The sequence below is a fragment of the Polypterus senegalus genome, chromosome 14 (genome assembly GCF_016835505.1).
Source record: "Polypterus senegalus isolate Bchr_013 chromosome 14, ASM1683550v1, whole genome shotgun sequence".
Taxonomy (NCBI): domain Eukaryota; kingdom Metazoa; phylum Chordata; class Cladistia; order Polypteriformes; family Polypteridae; genus Polypterus; species Polypterus senegalus.
Window position 1 is genome coordinate 125,917,369 of NC_053167.1, and position 20,247 is coordinate 125,937,615.

General features: G+C 41.3%; 1 protein-coding gene across 1 annotated transcript in view; it reads left to right on the top strand.

Moving 5' to 3' along the window:
- Positions 1 to 11,814, top strand: part of LOC120515242 (carboxyl-terminal PDZ ligand of neuronal nitric oxide synthase protein-like) — a 260,263-nt gene extending 248,449 nt beyond the window's left edge. The window contains exons 7-8 of the mRNA XM_039736062.1: positions 7,822 to 7,987; positions 10,723 to 11,814. Coding sequence (XP_039591996.1) covers positions 7,822 to 7,987; positions 10,723 to 11,162 — 606 coding nt within the window. The 3' untranslated portion in view covers positions 11,163 to 11,814. The remainder of the gene's footprint in view (positions 1 to 7,821; positions 7,988 to 10,722) is intronic.
- The last annotated feature ends 8,433 nt before the right edge of the window (positions 11,815 to 20,247 follow it).

Consider the following 20,247-nt stretch of genomic DNA (forward strand, 5'->3'; position numbering starts at 1 on the left):
TCACAAAACAAATACTGTATATTGACAGTCATGTTACGTTATTTTTAAAATGTTCCCTTTTCTTTTCTAGCTTTTTAACACACTACTTCTCCGCTGCGATACACGGGTATATATATATGTATATATATATATATATATATATATATATATCCCGATCTACATACTCGAATAATGGATACTTTATTCGCCATCAATGATTGTTTTGGTAAAGCCATACTCAGTGTATTCATTAGATGAACGGTAAAAAGTAAGAGCGAGGGAGGATGCAGGCTGTAGTGCGTCAACTCTATCTGAATTGCGCGATCACATTTGAAAAAATATATCTTTTCAAGTTCTATTTAGTCCATATGTGTCAAACTCAAGGGTCGCGGGCCACATCCGCATGTAATTATATCCGGCCCGCGAGATCATTTTATATACTGTATTATTGTTATTAATGGCCCGGGTATATGAAGCGCTGGTAACACAATAAACTACAGATCCCATAATGCAGCGCTTCAGCTGCCTTGCCAACACTTACGCGCTAATCAAGTCTAGCTTATGATGCTGCAAGTTATTGCGAAGCTAGCTCACACGATGCTGAAGAGAAAAGTTGATTCTGAAAATAGAGCCTTTAAAACCGATGGGAGGCTGAGTATATGTTTACTGAACCCGTGTGTCTCATTTGTGGAGCTAATGCGGCTGTAATTACAGAATTTAATCTAAGACGGCACTATGAGACAAAACATCAGGGTAACCTGAATGCAATGCAGAAGATACAGAAAGCAGAATAATTAAATAAGAATCTGACACTTCAGCGGACGTTTTACCGTGCACAATCACAAAGTGATTTCAAGTGAAGCTGCTTTTATGGGAGACACAAATGCACCAGTTCACCTTGCCCCACTTTCCCTGTTGCCAAGTAATGTTAAACCAAGTCGTCACTACGGTGTTCCCAAATCGCACTTTGCTGATAAACTGAGCGCACTGAGTTTGCACGGCGCTTTGGTGACTTTGAAGAACAAAAAAAGTCCGTCTACATGCGGCTCGAACCTTGTGCATGTTTGGTAGCACATATCTGTGTGAGAAGCTCTTCTCAGTGATAAAGACTAACAAAACAGCACACAGGAGTCGCCTCACTGATGAGCACCTGCAATCCATCCTGAGAATCTCCACAACACAGAACCTCACACCAAACAGAAACGAACCTGTGGCCAAAAAAAGATGCCAGGCGTCCAGCTCTAAAATGACATATGAGCAAAGACAACTGAATGATTTGATTTGTTATTGCTGAAAGGAACACATTTTATTTATATTTCTAGGTTTTGTTATGCAGCATGTTCATATTTGAATTTGTATAATTTTGACAGGATATATTTTTATGGAGAGCAAAATCTTTTGGGATATTTAAAATCTAAGTTTATTTTTATATAAAATTACATAAGAGTAAAGAAATTTGAATGTTTGTTCTTTTAACGTTTACTTTATTTCTAACTTGTATAATTTAGACAGGATATATTTTTATGGAGAGCAAAATATTATAAGTTGTTTAAGGTTTGAGTTGATTTATTCAGGAATAATATTCCTGTCTGTTTTACCATTCCTACCAAAGATATTTCTGTCGACTAAATAAAAATTCCTTCTATTTAAAATTTAAATAGAACTTGAACAAATAATATAGTTCATAATATCCACGCAGACTTGCACGTAAGAGCGGAGTTATCCGTTTTAACAAGCAGCGTATTGCACTGATCTGAAATAGCTGTGTGTGTATATATGTAGATATGTATGTATATGTATATATATGTTTATATATGTGTGTGTGTATGTATGTATATATATATATGTATTTGTGTGTGTATGTATTTATGTGTGTGTGTGTATATGTATGTGTATATATGTAGATATATATATATATATATGTATATGTATAGATATGTATATATATATGTTTATGTGTGTGTGTGTAAATATATATATATATATATATATATATATATATATATATATGACAACAACACTCATCACTCACAACAGTGACAAAACAATTACATTGACAATCATGTTACGTTATTTTCAAAATGTTTCCTTTTCTTTTTCATTGCTTCTTTAACACACTACTTCTCCGCTGCGAAGCGCGGGTATTTTCCTAGTTGAAAAAATAAAACTAAACAAAACTATTAAAGTAACTGGAAAGACTAACTGAAATAAAATCCATCCATCCATTATCCAACCCGCTATATGCTAACTACAGGGTCACGGAGGCCTGCTGGAGCCAATCCCAGCCAACACAAGGCAGTTGCGGTGGCAGAGTGAGCTGAATACGGGCACGTAAAGCGTGTGAAATAGAAAGCGATATGTACTGTGCTGTAGATATTTTGAATAAAAAATCCTCAAACCGTAAATTTCATTACAAATTGGCCCATTCTGTGCAATTAAAGGAAAAGATTAAAAGTGCCAGCAGTCCGCGCAGATTTGTTCAGCCCAAATGACATAGAAAATATTTTGAAAATTGTGTAAAATTGCTCATATTCAGTATGTGGTTTTGATTATGCTTGTTTTTATCAGACAGAAACAAAACCAGACAGTAAACCATGAAGTGTAGTAAGATTCCACTAACATATCCAAATCCATTAAGTCTACAGTTCTATCTGATTATGACACAAAACTGAACTGCATAGTAGCTCTTTAACCATATTATAATTACTAAAACTAAAACTGAAACTAACAGATATAACAATAAAATAGAAATGTCTTTGTGAAATAAAAACTAAATTAAAACTAAAAATATGCGATGATGGAAAATTAAAACTAAACTGAATGTTCCAAGTAAGGTCAAAAAATATAGGAGTAAAAACTAATATAAAAAGGCAAAACTATGATAACCTTGGTGTTGAGTGAGCAGTCGCTCATGGAGTCCCAGATGAGGCACATTACCTGCATTGTGAGGGAGCGTCAGTTACGACAATACGGCCATGTGGCTCATTTCCCCGAGGGTGATCCGGCTCACAGGACTCTAATTGTTGGGGACCAGAGTGGCTGGACCAGGCCAAGGGGTCGCCCACGTAACACCTGGCTGCGGCAGATAGAGGGTCATTTCCAGGGGAATGGGACTGGACCGCATGTCTGCCAGGGGGGTTGCAAACTGGGATCCCGAGTTGTTTCGTCATGTGGTGGGTGTGACAACGAGCTGTACCAGTGCACGCTCCCCAACCTGACCTGACCTGAATCAGGAGATTTAATAGTGAAATAGTGAAACACTGCGGACATAAAGGGATGGACATGGTCAGTGACAATAGCAAAGGTTGAAAAACGGAGAAGGGTGAGAATCAGATGAACAATAACCAGGAAGTGAGGAAAAATCGTAAATCGAGAGACATAGCAAAGAAAGTCCAAAATCAGAATGATTTGCGTAGCTTAAGCCAAAACGTAAGATGTAACAGAAAGGAATAGCAAGCCCGAGAGATCTGTAACAGTAATGACGCTAGAGTTTTTTGAATTAGTCACAAATTTGGACAGTAAAGGAGTGGATGGCGCTGACCTTTAAACCGTCACAGTATTTACGTCAGGTGTTGCACCCATCTTGCCTGCCAATGACCTGGCATCTCTGTAGTACAAGCCGCAAGCGATGGTGGCACCAATACTAAAAACGAGATGATGCCATGGAGAGACCAATTTCATAATTAACGTCTTCAAAAACAGACCAGACCATAATATTCCTTTACCTCTAATTTCATTATTTTTAGAGGCCAATAAAAACATAAATGAATACAAATAAACAAAACAAAATTCAGATCATCATGACAATCGCCACCCTAGAATTTGCTTTCTTGAAAAGTTGAAGCACAGATCTACTTTCGGTGATGAGCACAAATTTGATTTCCTGTTTCTATCTTTTCAATTCTGACCTGATTACTAGACATGCGTTCACCCCACCCGTCCTCCCGCCCAAAAAACCACCACCGTTACGCCATTATAGTCCACCTTATCCATCCATCCCTACATGCCCTAAACATTGTAAAAAAGTGAAATGCCCCCCCTGTAATCCCTAAATTTGTGACGGTTCAGGTTGGCTCCACAGTTCCTGGAAGGTGTGAAGGATGGCCGGCCATTTATCCCGGCCAATACCCCAAGCCGCCAGGTGGAGCCCTCCTTGCAGCATGGAGGTCCCCAGAAGACCAGCAGGGCATCATGGACAATGGAGTTTTTATGCAAAGCCCTGCTGGATGCCGTGGGGGCCACAGGAGGGAGCTGCAGGGAGGACCGAGGGCTTCTTCGTGCCCTGTGACCCGGAGGTTCATCATAGGAAGAGCGACGGACTTCCGGGTTGAAGAAAAGGACTATTTACCCTGACCCGGAAGGAATAAGGACTTGTGGACTGTTGGGCAGAAACACCTCCGGGTCAGGAGATATAAAAGGACTGTGGGAACTCCCAGACAATGAGCTGAGCTGGGTGGAAGGGTGGCAACACGTCTGGGAGCTGGAGGATTGGTTTATTTGAGAATTGGTGATTTAATGAGTATTGTGATGGAGAGTGTACTTTGTGCACTGTGGCGACAAAATAAAGTCAACTTGGGGACTTTTAACTGGTGTCTGGAGTCGTGGACAGGGGTTCAAGGGAGCGAGAGCGCCCCCTATCATTCACAAAGGTTAAAACTGTCAATAGTATGACTGGGATGGGCTGAGCAATGAGGACCTCCACACACAGTAAGGTAAGGTGCCAGGTGTGCAGTGCTTTTATTTAAAACAACCTGTTCATGAAGTGCCATGCAGTTGCATCATTAACAATAAATAAGGCCTTAAAAACCAGTTAGGATAAAAACCAATCCATAACCGATCCAGCAGATTTTGAGCCCCAGTGCCTCTCAGCTCCAGCCCACCCCTTTCGGTGCACTCCATTGGAAGCTGAGACACCGGCATACGCTGTCAACTTTTTAAGTAGCTCGCACCCCAGCCACCTTTGTTTTACACGGCCGGGGAGCTTAGGCTCAGCTCCATCACCCAATCACCATCCTGGCACTGGCGTCTGCAGGTCGATGTCCCAAAACCCTTTCGGTCTTCTGCTCCTCAGAAGCCAGACTGAAGGCGACCTTCCACCGAAGTGTCATCCTTTCTCTCCCAGTGGTGCCAACTCCCAATCGTCGTGCCTCCTGTCCTCCACGCTAACTCGTTCACCTGACCTTCTTTCACACTTTCCCTATCCCTTCATTTCTTTTCTGTTTTTTTGTTTGCTCTTTATTTCACACTTTCTTGTATTAGGAATTTGTTAGTTTTCACATACCCCCTTGGGGTCCGACTGTTTTGCCCAGGGGCCTATAGTGCTGTTAAGATGGCCCTGCCCATAGGCAAGCATTCGACAGGCCACAATGCTTTCCCAATTCCAGCTGAACTCCTTGACATCACTCGCTGGCATATTCGTATTGCAGAATTCCACTCCTCTGGTACTTGATGAATAGGCTGGTCGAGTTTCATAAAGAGCATTCAGACTTTAATCTAGTTCATGAGGTGGGCACACAGGCAGTGGTGACCACACGTCCAGGGCCTCAGTCTCCATGTCCACATCCTCTCAGCGTCTCTTATCAGCTCTTCTGTAGTTCCCACAGAATTTGTACAAGCGAACCACACCAAATTATTATTATTTTTTTTTTTTACTGCCGCAGGTCAGCCTGCTTCAGGATAAGCAAATTCATTTAGGCTGACTTTGATAAATGTTGCGCAGGGACTTAGGAGCAAATAAAACGGCCATGTGATTCGCTTAAGAAGCAGATAAGCGCCTGTGAAGAGATGGCAGCGTCACGACTCAGGCTGCTAGCCTTTTGTTTTCCCATGCAGTGGGTCGGATACGGAGCGCAGCCTCCATTTGTCATTTGGATTTTTCTCGTTTGGGTGCTTTAATTTTCTATCCACGTCTTGAACAATGTGCCCACCTGCGTACCTGATGTACCATGATCTGTAGTTGGCTTGGATGTGCGGTGTGGGTCTGACTCCACTGTCAGCTCAGGCTCCTACTGCCCACTCCTCTGCACAAGACTTGAGCCCGAGCAGCTAATGAGCTCAGACTGAGATCTTCACATGTAGATGGTAGTCAGATCCAAATTCCCATGGAAACAGTAAGGGCATTCGTGAGAGTAAGAAGAGAGGTTGTAGATGAAAATGAACGAATGAGCCTCACCCAAAGTGCTGAAGATGTCGTCAAGTTCTGCAGGTCCCTCAGGCAATACACTCAACAAGGCCACTCACAAACTCAGTCCATGCATTGACACCTGCCTGTGAGGAAGCACCTCTAGTGTCATAAAACCTGCACTTCTGCCCACTATCACTACCCACCTGTTATAAGGAACATCAAACCTCCACGTTATTAGTATGAGCATGGAGCACATAGTGGGAAATGACATTGGATGGAGGACTGGTTCACTCTTGGGCCCACTTACTTATGCAGAGCTAACATAGAGATGTCAGTTAACCTAACATGTACGTCTTTGGGATGTGAGAGGACAAGAACATACTTGGACACTGGGGGGGGGGGAGTACTAACTTTACATCAACAGTGACCAGGCCAGGATTTGAACTTATGACTGTCAGTTTGCACCATTTCAGTGAGAGAGTGTGTGTGTGTGTGTGAGAGAGTATACTAGTAATCTGTCTACAGCTGGTTTCCATCATGCGCCCGTTACTATGTAGAAAGAAAACAAAGACACAATGTATGATTGACAGATAAATAGATATGATAGGAAAGGCACAATATTCAACACATAAACCTGAAACATTGCCATGTATATATGTATGTGAGATAGATAGTTAATTAAAGGCACTATATAATAGATAGATAGATAGATAGATAGATATGAAAGGCACTATATGGTAGATAGATAGATATGAAAGGCACTATATAATAGATAGACAGATAGATATGAAGGGCACTATATGGTAGATAGTTAATTAAAGGCACTATAGAAATGATAGATAGATAGATAGATACAAAAGGCATTATTAGATAGATAGATATGAAAGGCACTATATGGTAGGTAGATAATTAAAGGCACTATAGAAATGATAGATAGATACAAAAGGCAGTATTAGATAGATAGATATGAAAGGCACTATATGGTAGAAAGATAGATAATGGTATCTAAATGGTAAAATAAATAAATGTACCTAAAACTTATTTAACGTAAAATATTACAGTATTAAAACTGCAGAAAATTAATGTCTAGCTTTGGATAAATTGTATAGTTTGATGGCAGAAGATAAACAGCCAAGACTACCAACAGGTGTGCTGAAGGTGCTCTGCAGGTTACCCAGGTACGGCGCCCCTGCCTGCCATGACCCTGAACTCGGTGACGTTGGTTACTAAATGATAATGCCAGTAGCAGTATGGTCGTGTGCACAGAGTACAGTAAAATTCTTCTTTGCATGTCTGATCAACAGGCAACGCCTCTTCAGAGTGTCCTGTCAAGAATGACCCCTGGTTCCGTTGGTGGTGGGTCACATCTGAGCGTGCCACCTATAACTGCTTTTAGCTCTCCAGAATCCTCTGAGTGGTTGAGGTGAAGGTATGAAGTCAGACAAACAACCTCTACTTCATATAGCATCTTGTTTTATTCTAAAATTCTATCCCAAGATGGAGACACAAGAAAAACGGGTAAATTGTACTCGTGTAGTAGGCAGGCTGGAATGTGAAAGTTGACCTGCATTATAAATGATAGTTTGACATTTTAAGTAATCAGTAGGCTCTAATAATTCTTGAGCTTGCAAGCTGGGAGATTGAAGGCTAAGCTGAAGCCACCGGGGAGTCGTGGAGAGCTCTGCATTGCTAACCTACATGTCTTCCTCTCTCTAAAGGTTCATCTACTGAAAGACCAGCTTTCTGCCGAAGCAGCGGCTCGAATTGAAGCTCAGGCCCGGGTTCACCAGCTCCTGCTTCAGAACAAAGACATGCTGCAGCACATCTCTCTGCTGGTCAAGCAGATCCAGGAGCTTGAGCTCAAACTCTCGGGACACAACTCAAGTAAGAAATATCATTTATCCTGATGGGAAAGAGGGGCTTCAAAGTAGATTTCAGCTGGTGTGGTGCAACCAACAACAACAAAAAGAAGTCAAAGATCTGTAGGTTGCAGTGTGTTGGACAGCAAATATCGGGGTGTTCAATGTCTGCCATGGAATGTTTCCAATGATTCGTACTGTCAAGGCTCAAGGTGTCCGCTTGTCCCCATACCCTTAGAGCCCCCATTTCTCTACTGAAGCACATCTCCATCAACTAAGTGACACATTTGTCTGCTTAGCTATGATTCTGCTTCTCTTGTGCAGCACTGAGACCCTCTCATCCTGAGTGTGTGTCCCCAGTGTGAATCGACACACTTAAAAAGGTTTGGGACAGCCACCCATATATTATCCGTGGCTGAAATGAGGTTGTTTTTGTAGACAGAAGTGTCTCTGTTGGAGTCCAGACATGAACTGTCTGAGTTTTGGAAAGATGGCAGTTTTAAGTGGGAAGACCGGTGACTTTATTCTGATGTCATCATAGGTGCCAGAACCGGACGTGACGTCATCAATGATGGGTCAAACAGATTTTCCCGTGGCTGGTCTGCTGAGATAACAGGAGAAGCCTGGCATGGAATTGCCTTCACTTGGTCCATACAACGTCGTCCTACTCACACATGCGTGACACCGGTTATATCCCAAATGTAATCAGAGCACAAACCTGTCACAGAAACCTGCCATGGAGCAGAAGGACAGAAGCTCTCTTCGCCTGCTTGTACTTCTCTGTGCACAAACTACATGTTTATTGTTCTGAGCTGCGCCCCTGTTAAAGTCCAGCTGAAATAGTTTCCATTTTCTTCTTGAAATCTACAAGAAAAAATGAAACCGACCTGCAGCTGAAATAAAAGCAGCAGCGTAAATTGCATAAGTAGCATAAAAAGACAGCAGTATCTTATGTGCGTGGCCTAATATAGCAAAGGCAAGTATTATAGCCAGCCAGGTTGGGACGGCAGAGAAGTGTAGCGGTCTTTCGGGAATGGTGTCTCTTGTAGAATAATTAAACAGTGGTGTAGCCTAACAGATATGCGTAGGCCATTTTTCAGGCAGAGCTGGGTTGTGACAGCAGATATACGGGCCATTTTACTGGCCTTTAGGGTATATACTGCAGTACTAGGGTGTTGTACTGTGTTAGCCATTATGGATTTATTGAGAAGTTAAGCAAAATGACACCTTTTATTGGCTAATTAGAAAGATTCCAATATGCAAGCTTTCGAGGCAACTCAGGCCCCGTCTTCAGGCAAGAAGTAATACATAAATTGGAGTTCCCTGTGTTTATATACATACTAGGACAAGTAACTATCCATCCATCCATTATCCAACCCGCTATATCCTAACTACAGGGTCACAGGGGTCTACTGAAGCCAATCCCAGCCAACACAGGGTGCAAGGCAAGAAACAAACCCTGGGCAGGGTGCCAGTCCACCACAAGGCACAAACACACCAAGCACACACTAGGGACAATTTAGGATCGCCAATGCACCTAATCTGCATGTCTTTGGACTGTGGGAAGAAACCGGAGGAAACCCACCCAGTCACGGGGAGAAACTCCACGCAAGGAGTACCCGGGAAGCGAACTGCGAGGAAGGAGCGCTACCAACTGTGCCACGTGCCACCTGACAAGTAACTACATTGGTAAATCTTAAATTGAGACATCTTAAATGTAAAAAAATTAATAGACCTGTCCAGAGTATGATTCATTTAGCAATAGAGGAGAACAATGTATACCGTATTATACTCAAGTATAAGTCGGGTGTTGAAACCCAAAAAATCGATCATAAAATCAGACCCCGACTTATATGGCCATTCAAAAATGTATTTATTTATTTCTTTTTTTTTTTTTTTTACATCTTCTCGCCTCCTCCAATCTCTCACATCAGTTTCTCACGCATCGAATTTTGTTGCAGCAGTGCAGTTAACAATTTCTTTCGCTCCTTCAATGACATTTAATTTAAAACTAGCTTCATATTTTCTTCTGATCGAACACTCCATCGTAGATAAGGAATGCTCTTACGATAAAGGGTGTGAGATACAAAACCACAAATCAGTGCAAACGTTGCGTTGTAATAGTTCGGCTATTACTGTGTGGTCACGTTGGCACAATAGAGAGACAGAGAGAATAGTAGCACACACTGATACCGTGCATTGCCGCACCCACATAGAAAATAAAAGGCCGTGTGCGCCGTGGTTACTCTCTCAGGTGGGCGTTAGCATATCATAATGTCTTGGACCAATAGTGTGAGTTTTCCTCATTCGACCTATACGACTGACATTATAAAATACCAGAAATTATACAGTAAAATCAAGTCCCGACTTATCCACGAGTATATACGGTAGTCACAACCTTTTGATAAGACAACGGGTATATACTGCTATACTGAAAACTGGCCTGTCGGGTTCCAAGAGTTGAAGCTCTTTTCCACCTTCCCCAGATAGGGTGTCACATAATAACGTAACAAATTTGACAAACGAGAGGAGGCCATTCAGTCCGTCAGGCCCGTTTGTTTAGCTAATAGCTAAGCTGTCCCAATATCTCCCCCAGATTCCTCTTCTCTTCCTCCACATCTTATTGGTCCAATTATTCACAAACCTTGTTGAATTGTTATTTCCATTATTTATTCCGTATCGTTCTTGCTGTTTATGCCCTGTTTTTTTAAACAAAGTATTCTACTATACTGACTTTATTTTTTTTCTTCTGTCTTTCAGTGGGATCTCAGGATAGTTTGCTGGAAATCACATTCCGTGCAAATGTGCCTCCGGTGCTGTGCGACCCAACTACTCCAAAGCCTGAGGAAGTTACCCTGCCGCAGCTCAATGATGGAACGCAGCTTTCACTGCCCTTGGGCAGCCCCCTAGGTAGGGAAAACTGTCTAGTAAAACTTGAATGCTTCCGCTTCCTTCCCGGGCCTCCTCAGGAAGTGCAGGGCCAGGAGAAGCAGCCTCCCATCCCGTCAAGGGATGAGTTCTTGGGTAGCCTGGAATTCATTAAGTTCCGGGAGTCGGGGATCGCCTCAGAGTATGAATCCAACACGGATGAAAGCGATGAGCGGGACAGCTGGGGTCACGACGATGGCCATCTGAGGCTGTTGAACGTGTTAAACAAGCAGAGCCCGTCGGATTGCCTGGACGATGAGATTGCAGTCTAGAAATGCATTTCGTCAACTTGTCTTTTCTAGCCTGGTTCAAGCTTTGGCAATAATTGACTCGGCAAGCACCCATCTTTCAATCTTCTCCCTGCATTTCAAAGTTGTCTTTGCCTTTATCGACACATTCCGGAGAGTACTTTGAGGTTTCCAGCACCGAATACGAAGATTACGCCACCTACACTGTATTAAACTCTTTAAGTGTTAGACGTGTAACGGCATTCTCGTGTGCATGCATCAAACAGTGATTTGTGAATCACACCAGTAGATGTCTACTCTTCAGTCACTGTGTGCAGATGTTCATTTCGGTGATTTTTCTTTCAAACCTCCTGCAATGAGACCTAATGGGTGACTGGCCATCTACAGACTAAAAAAAAAGAACAAACGTTCTGTACGTTTCGTGAAAGTGCAGCCTTGTCCTGATGAAACTTTTCGTAAGCGTCCAACCTTGCAAGCATGATGGATGCCACGTGGCACCAGGTTTCACCTTCACTGCTTTTGTGACAAGTTTCACATTTCTGAACCATTCAGCCATGTTATACATTGTGGAGAAAAAAAATGGATTATTTGCAATATGAACTTGTATTGTGACACAAATAAATTTCAGAACCCTTGTATTTTAATGTTATATTCAAATTTGTCATTCTCGATGAGCTAACTCTACACTGTTTTCAAAAGCCCCATTAGAAAGTTTTCATAATGGACCAGTCGTGGTCCATGAGAATAGTCAATGTCAGTCCAACTCAAGTGGGCATAATAATGATGTTCCTTAGTGCGGGGACTGCACTGTGAGGGCTGGAAAAGTATTGCAAATATGGTGGGGTATCTTCTCCCTTAAACTCGTTTAGGATGAACTGTGCCGATGATTTGTTAGGCTTGACTGTCCCTTATACTCATTTAGGACATACGATGGAGATAACTTTGTAGGTCTGACTCAATTCCTATGCTTATTTAGGAGATATAGTGGAGATGATTTGTTAGGTTTGACTCACTCCAACAGCCGTGCACTCGTTTAGCACATACAATAGTGATTATTCAGTAGAAACGACTCTGCCCCAATACTTATCTAAAATGTACAATAGAGATGATTTGGTAGGTTTGATTTCCCCTCATACATATTTAGGATGTACAGTGGAGATGATTTGGTAGGTCTAACTTACCCCAACAGCCCCTCTGCCACCTCATACACGCTAAGCCCATACAATGGAGATAATTCAGTTGGAATGACTGAATGACTCCTCCGTTACACTAATTTAGGACATATAGTGGTGTTTTATCTTGGTAGAGTAATATATTGCTCTACTTTCCCCTATTGTGTTATTAATATGTAGCCTTTGTCACAATGTCTAATCTCACAGACTTACCACTGTTTATATATAAGGTATTATTGTATATAACTTATCCCCACCTTCCCTTCTATAACCTCAGGCAATTAGGTGTAGTATAAAGACAAGCAGGGGTTACACATAAAATAATGTATTACTGATAATATTCATAAATAATAACAAAATGCAAAGTGCATTTGAATATTGGCAACCATATAACATGATTAAATGATGATGTGTAGTTTCAGGTGGCACACAGACTTGTTAGTTACTTAAAATGTCTCTAGTTAAGGCATCATTGGTGCTCAACTTTCTTCAGATCAGGCCACAAGCCTGTTCAATATGTCTGCTGAGCTGTGCTGTTCTTGTCAGTTCATGGTGTGATGGTCTTCATCAGTTGTTAGCAAGAGAGAGATTGTGAGGTTAAGCACGTACATTTATAGATGTTCTGTCCAACCCCTACAGCCAATAGGACATCATGGTACTTAAAGGCCTCTGAGACAAGCCAATTCCAAACAGCCATACTTTAGACCAATGGGGGAACAGAACATCTTAACACCTGCCCCCAAACCATATGTTGTTGTAACCTGGCTTTCTTGCAGGGGTAGAAAGACTTTAGCAGAGAAATACTCATCCTCCCCCAACTCTGTCATAAAATTCAAAGAGACTCAGTCGTAAAGTTTGGGGTAAACACTAAATTACATTGCTTTACCTAAATGACAAATAAAGACATACAAAATATTTATCAAGTTGTATGCAAAATCTTGCATCACAATAAGTGGAGATCATTTTGTAGATCTGGACCCCACCCCCACTCCCCACCCTTCTCATTTAGGATGTACAATGGTGATAATTCTGTAGAAATGACTCCTTCACAAACTCTTTTAGGGTTACAGTGGAGATGGTTTGGTGGATTTTGACTGCCCCGTATGCTCGTTCAGGACATACAGTGAAGATGATTTGAAAAGTCTGACTCCCCACCGGTACTCATTTAGGAGGTAGAATGGAGATATTTGGAAGGTCCAATTCCCTCCTGCACTCATTTAGGACAGACACTTGGGATGACAGGGTAGGTATGACAAACCCCCCAAACAATATTTATTTTGGACTTACAGTCGAAATGATTTGGTAGGTCTGACTCACCCCAACATCCGTGTACCCATTTAGCGCATACAATAGTGATTATTCAGTAGAAATGACTCTGCCCCTATACTCATCTAAAATGTACAATAGAGATGATTTGGTAGGTCTGGCTCCCCTGTACTCATTGAGCATGTACTGTGGAAACGATTCAGCTGAAATACTTGTTTAAAATGTCCAGTGGAGATGATTTGGTAGGTCCGTCATTACTCATTTAGGACATACAGGGAAGATAATCTGGTAGGTTTAACTCACCATGTACTCATGTATATTGAAGATAATTGGTAGGTCTGACTCTTCCCATAGTAGCAGTAGTAATACTAATAATACATTTTATTTATATATAGTGCCTTTCCCATAGTCATTTTGGACATACAGTTGGGATAATTCGGTAGGTCTAACCCCCTGAAAAGTACTTATTTAGGGCACACAGTGGAGTGATGATTTGGCAGGTCTGACTCACCCCATACTCGATAAGCATTATTCAGTTGGAATAACTCCGCCGCTGTGCTTGTTTCAATTGTTCAATTGAGATGATTTGGTAGGTCCGACTCCCCCCATACTCATTTAGGATGTACAGTGGAAAGGATTTAGTAAGTTTAATTCACCATGTGCTCATTTTTGATGTACAATCTGGCTGGGATTGGCTCCAGCAGACCCTCATGACCCAGTGTAAGAATATAGCAGGTTGGACAAAGGATGGATGAAGATGACTGGTAGGTCTGACTGTTCCCATGGTAATAATGATAACAATAATACATTTTATTTATATAGCGCCTTTCCCATGCTTGAGGTACTTTTTCCCATAATCATTTAGGACATAAAGTAGAGATGATTCGGTAGGTCTGACTCCCCCCAGTACTCATTTAGAGCATACAGTGGAGATGGTTTAGTAGGTTTAACTCACCATGTACTCATTTTTGATGTACAATGGATATAATTGGTAAGTCTGCCTCTCCCCTTAGTAATAATAATAACAATTATACATTTTATTTATATAGCGCCTTTCCCATGCTTGAGGTACTTTTTTCCCATAATCATTTAGGACATACAGTAGAGATGATTCGGTAGGTCTGACTCCCCCCGTGCTCATTTAGAGCATACAGTGGAGATGATTGAATTGAAATGGCCTTCCTCCTGACACTTGTTACTGTAGGTATTTCTGTTAATGACAATGCATTGTGGGAGAACACAGCATTGTGAAAAACATTGTGCAAGAAAATTATTTCCCAAAGTTTCACAATGGTGTTGAGCTGGGAGGTGTTTTGGGGGAGTACAGAGAGCCATGATATGGTCAAAATGCACGTGTCTCAATTGAGTCTGTCAATTTTCTAGTGAACTAATCTTCAGTGAAAATCACCAAAGCTGTTCCGTTAGGTGAGTTATGGTGACTCAAGCTTTATAAACATTTCCTTTATTTGTAAAGTCCCAGAGAAAATCAATAAATGAAATGAACAGTTACGGTTATTTGAGCATTTCAGAAAATGAGCATTAGACGGCAATTCCTTCAAATGCTGTTTCAGTCTAATATGCGATTGTAGGTTTTATATTGATGGTCCGCTATCTCTCCAATGGTTTTGTTTTTTTTTTTTTAATTTAGCTTAAAGTCTGTCCCATAATATTCAGCATGGTAAGGTTAACAAACAGTAAAATGATTTTAAACTAATAAGAGCATGAAGTAGAAATGTCATTCTGAATATACTGTTTATCTTTCTGTATTTCTATAACCTACTGTACATTTCATATTTATGGCAGAGCTTAGAAAGAACATTTTTGATACCAAAGACACCTCTTTTTTTCCTTTCTTGAAGCAAGTCTTCACTCAGAAATTTCGATCTTAATGTCTATAATCGAATCTTCATAAAGAAGGCCTAAGAGTTGTTGCTTTATCGGCAGTGGTGATTCGCTGTTAAGACCCCCACTCAGCTCTGATACTGATGGCTGCCGCCAGTTAAATGTGTTACTAGAAGCCACGAGGAGTCCGTCTTTTGATTGCGTTATTTGGATATCGCTGTGCTTTTTTTATACTCTTTTTAATTTGTTTCATTCTCATTTTCATGGTGGTGTTCCTCCTGTTCAGGGTTATAAGACCTGAAGAATCTTATTTTTTTTGAGATCATTTTGTCCATCTCAGAAACATTTTAGGTCTTGACACATGACATCATCACTGTGTTGGTATAACGGTTAGCGTCTCGCATTTTCTGGTTGTCCAAGATTCAGGATTACAGATAACAAAAGCTTTTAGGGGATGTTAGCAGTGTGTTGATTTACAGGCTTTGGATGATGTTCGTGTGTTCTTTCAGTTTCATTCTGATTTGCCTATTTGGTTTTGTTCTTTTGGTTGATCTATTTTTGATTTTGATTTTTTTGGGTTGTCTATCTTCTGGTCTGTGTCAGTAGTCTCTGTCTTTTTTCACCCCTAACTGACTGATTACAGACTAGCTGTACCCCGCGACTCCATCCGTGGACTAGTGTAAAAGGACAAACTTTAAAAATCAATAAACAAACAGGTATCGCTAGCTAAGCAGAGGCAAGGTACGCTCCAACACATCACGAGAGGTAGACTGACTCGAAGAGAGGCTGGCACGTGAGTTCGGAGGGCCCTGCCCGGCTCCCCACTCCTGACGTCGCGCTTCCCCGTCCCCTGAGCTCGCAGACTCTGTCTCGGATTAGCAAGAATAAATTGGTACCGCAACCGAACTATGATACTTGAGAGAGAAGTCACAAAATCAACTGGAATGTTCCAGCAAATTCTAGAAAAAAAAAACGATCTAAATCCGTTAAGTAGTTCTCTCGTTCATTAGCTAAGCAGAGGTAAGCTACACCCCGAAGCTGGCGCGTGAGTGAGAAGGGCCTCGGTCCACCGCATGTCTCTTGGACTCTCATAAATAAAATGCTTCTGCAACCAAACTATGATACTGTACTTAGTGAGATGAGAAAAGTCGCAAAATCAACCGGAATGTTCAAGCAAATTCTAGAAAAAAAAAAAACAATTTAAATCCGTGAAGTAGTTCTGTCATTTGCTGGTTAAGCGGAGGTAAGCTACACCCCGAGGCTGGTGCGTAAGTGAGGAGGGCCTTGGCCCACTGCGTGTCTCTCAGATGTGTGCAAATAAACCGGTACCGTAACCGAACTATGATACTTAGCGCGATGACAGAAGTCGCAAAATGAAATGGAATGTTCAAGAAAATTATAGAAAAAAACCCGATCTAAAACCTGTTAAATAGTTCTCTCGTGAAAAGCGGACAGACAGACAGACGTTGGATTTTATATATATATATATATATATATATATATATATATATAGAGAGAGAGATGGACTTTTCTGCCATTTTTGAGATGTGAAACTACAGCGTACTTCGTTGTAAATTCTGTTCCCTGCATTAACTGCTAGTGTGTATGGGGGTTTCGTTGTGGTGCTGGGCATTTGTGGGAAACACACATGTTCCCAAATTCCCAAATCGTCACTATCTTTTGTAAAAAAGGAAAAGATAAAGATTTGGGGTGACACAGTGACCACGTCTATCATAAAGGCAATAACATAAATGGAGCTTTACAGAAAAAAATTCTTATTGATATTGAAAATCAATAAGAATCTTGAGTGTCCACATCCTGCAAGTGGACAGAAATGATTCAGAGGGCTGGTAGGATGTTTGGCTTTATAGCGCCCTGATGTGTTGAGTACAAGTCAATGGTGGTCATACTTAAGCTTTATAAGGCACTACTGATGCCTCCTTTGAAGGACTACATACAGTTTTGGTCCTTGTATTATAAAAAAGGACACAGCAGTGCCAGAGACCACCCAGAGTCTTCCTCACCTTCATCACCAGACACTGTCTATAAGGAATGCTGTAACATTTTTAAACAAGCAGGAGATCTGGTGTTTGTAGACACATATTACATGCAAAAAAATATATAAATGTAATTTAAGATACTGTACTGTATACTATGGTAATGAATTATATAACTGATTTCATTTACAGTACATTATATGAATATTTTATAGATTTTCTATGTAAAATGGGTTTTGCTGAAGCACTGATAAAAAGCACGCCTCGGTGTATTCATGAAAGATCCCCTTGCTCTGGACCCCAGTCGACCAAGACGACCCCTCGCTGGGTTTGACTTAATCTTAAAATGAACGCACGCAGACCCCGAAAAGCCCATTACAGCGCAGTGCCGGCTTTTACATTCTTAATAAACCTCCCCATTAAATAATTCACGTAGATTGCAGGGGCCTTCACTCGAACGTTGGTGCCATTAAGGCTCTTCTTTCAAGTTACCTGCTCAAGTGGCTTGATGAGCTCCAGTCCTCTTTCTAATTCTGTCCATTAAGATTAGAAAACTTGAAATGGACAGCTGTGCACTGATATCTTTTTTTTTTTTTTTTATATTTTATTCTTGAAACTTTGCAAAACCAGGAGGTGCCGGACCAAAAAAATGGAAGCGACTTACATCTCGCCTGAAGTGGGGGCCTGAGTTGCATTGAAAGCTTATTGCATATTGTAATCTTTTAGTCAGCCAATCAAAGGTGTCATTTTGATTGACTTCTCTTGCATGTCACAAGCAGCATTACGGACAATGGATGTCGAGCAGAATTGGAGGGTTGGGTTTGTAACAGAAAGTCCGTTTAGAAAGTCAGAGCAACAAACTGTAAACTGCAGACTCCTTTAGTTAAACATTTGGTTTTTTTTTTACTTGCAATGAATGGAAAGAAAAAAATGTGTTCCCAGTAATTAAAGGTCCAATCTAAATGATCTAAAATAATATTCATTAAAGGAATAAAGAGTTTATGATGGGAAGGAGCATCGCTGGTTTGTGCTCAAAGGGTATGCTTTTGATTTATGCCTCATTGCCCCCTGGGAAGCTCTGTGAGAAAGTAATCTCTGAGATTTATTTGCTTTGGTTATTGCTACCTGCGCTTCAGCACAGAGTAGGTCACTAGGGTGTTAAAACTCATGAAAAGACTGACCCGGAGCTCGTAATTTATGGGGACACATAGTCACTCCACAAAGGGTGACTGAACCCTGTGCCAGTATGCGAGGAGCCTGTTGATCCGTCAGAAATGGGGGAGCGACCTGGGAGGTGGCAGCCTTCTCAAAGTCTACTGTGCGGTGAAGTGTGGCAGAAAGGAAGACCTCCGGGCTACCTGCGATCACACAAGAGGAGGAGAGCAGCAAAAAAAGAAGAAAAAAGAGGAAAGGGTAATTAGTTTGCTCCTTACATTTCCCTCAAGCAACCACTGCTTCTTCAAATCTTAATTACTGTCCATTACCAGACCTGAAGAATTCAGTAAAAGATACTCAAAATGGCCTCTCCTGGCCTGGCAAGACACTAATTGCTTGTGGCTATCATCCACAACACGGCGTCACCACACCGGCTCTTCAAGCTTTTAGAAATACTGAGGCATATAATACACTCTGACTTACACGGGGCTGGCTGTCTGTGACTCTCTGTGGACAGAAGTGTTCTGCATGGGACAGAACTGGCAATGAGTAAATAGTTCAGTAGCTAGCTAGTTATTATATAGTGCCTTTCATGTCTATCTATCTATCTATCTATCTATCTATCTATCTTTTATATAGTGCCTTTTCTATCTATCTATCTATCTATCTATCTATCTATCTATCTATCTATCTATCTATCTATCTTTTATATAGTGCCTTTTCTATCTATCTATCTATCTATCTATCTATCTATCTTTCTGTTATCCGTTTATCTATCTATCTATCTATCTATCTATTATATAGTGCCTTATCTATCTATCTATCTATCTATCTATCTATCTATCTATCTATCTATCTATCAGATAGTGCCTTTCACATCTATCTATCTATCTATCTATCTATCTATCTATCTATCTATCTATCTATCTATCTATCTATCTATCTATCTATCTATCTTTCTGTAATATAGTGCTCTATCTATCTATCTATCTATCTATCTATCTCTATCTATCTATCTATTGTGAACAATAGGGGCCGCTCTCGCTCCCTTGAACCCCTGTCCACGACTCCAGACACCAGGTAAAAGTCCTCAAGTTGACTTTATTTTTATGCCACAGTGTACAAAGCACACTCTTCTCCACAATACTCATATAATTACAATAATAACCACAAATAACCAATCCTCCAGCTCCCAGACGCGTTGCCACCCTTCCACCCAGCTCAGCTCATTGTCTGCGAGTTCCCAAAGTCCTTTTATACTCCCTGACCCGGAAGTGTTCTCAATCCCCAGTCCATGTGATCCTCAATCACTTCCGGGTCAGGTAAAAGCTCTTTTCTTCAACCCGGAAGTCCGTCGCTCTTCCTGTGATGAACCTCCGGGTCACAGGGCACGAAGAAGCCCTCGGTCCTCCCTGCAGCTCCCTCCTGTGGCCCCCACGGCATCCAGCAGGGCTTTGCATAAAAACTCCAATGTCCATGATGCCCTGCTGGACTTCTGGGGACCTCCACGCTGCAAGGAGGGCTCCACCTGGCGGCTTGGGGGTATTGGCCGGGATAAATGGCCGGCCATCCACCACACTATCTATTATATAGTGCCTTTCATATCTATCTATCTATCTATCTATCTATCTATCTATCTATCTATCTATCTATCTATCTATCTATCTATCTATCTAT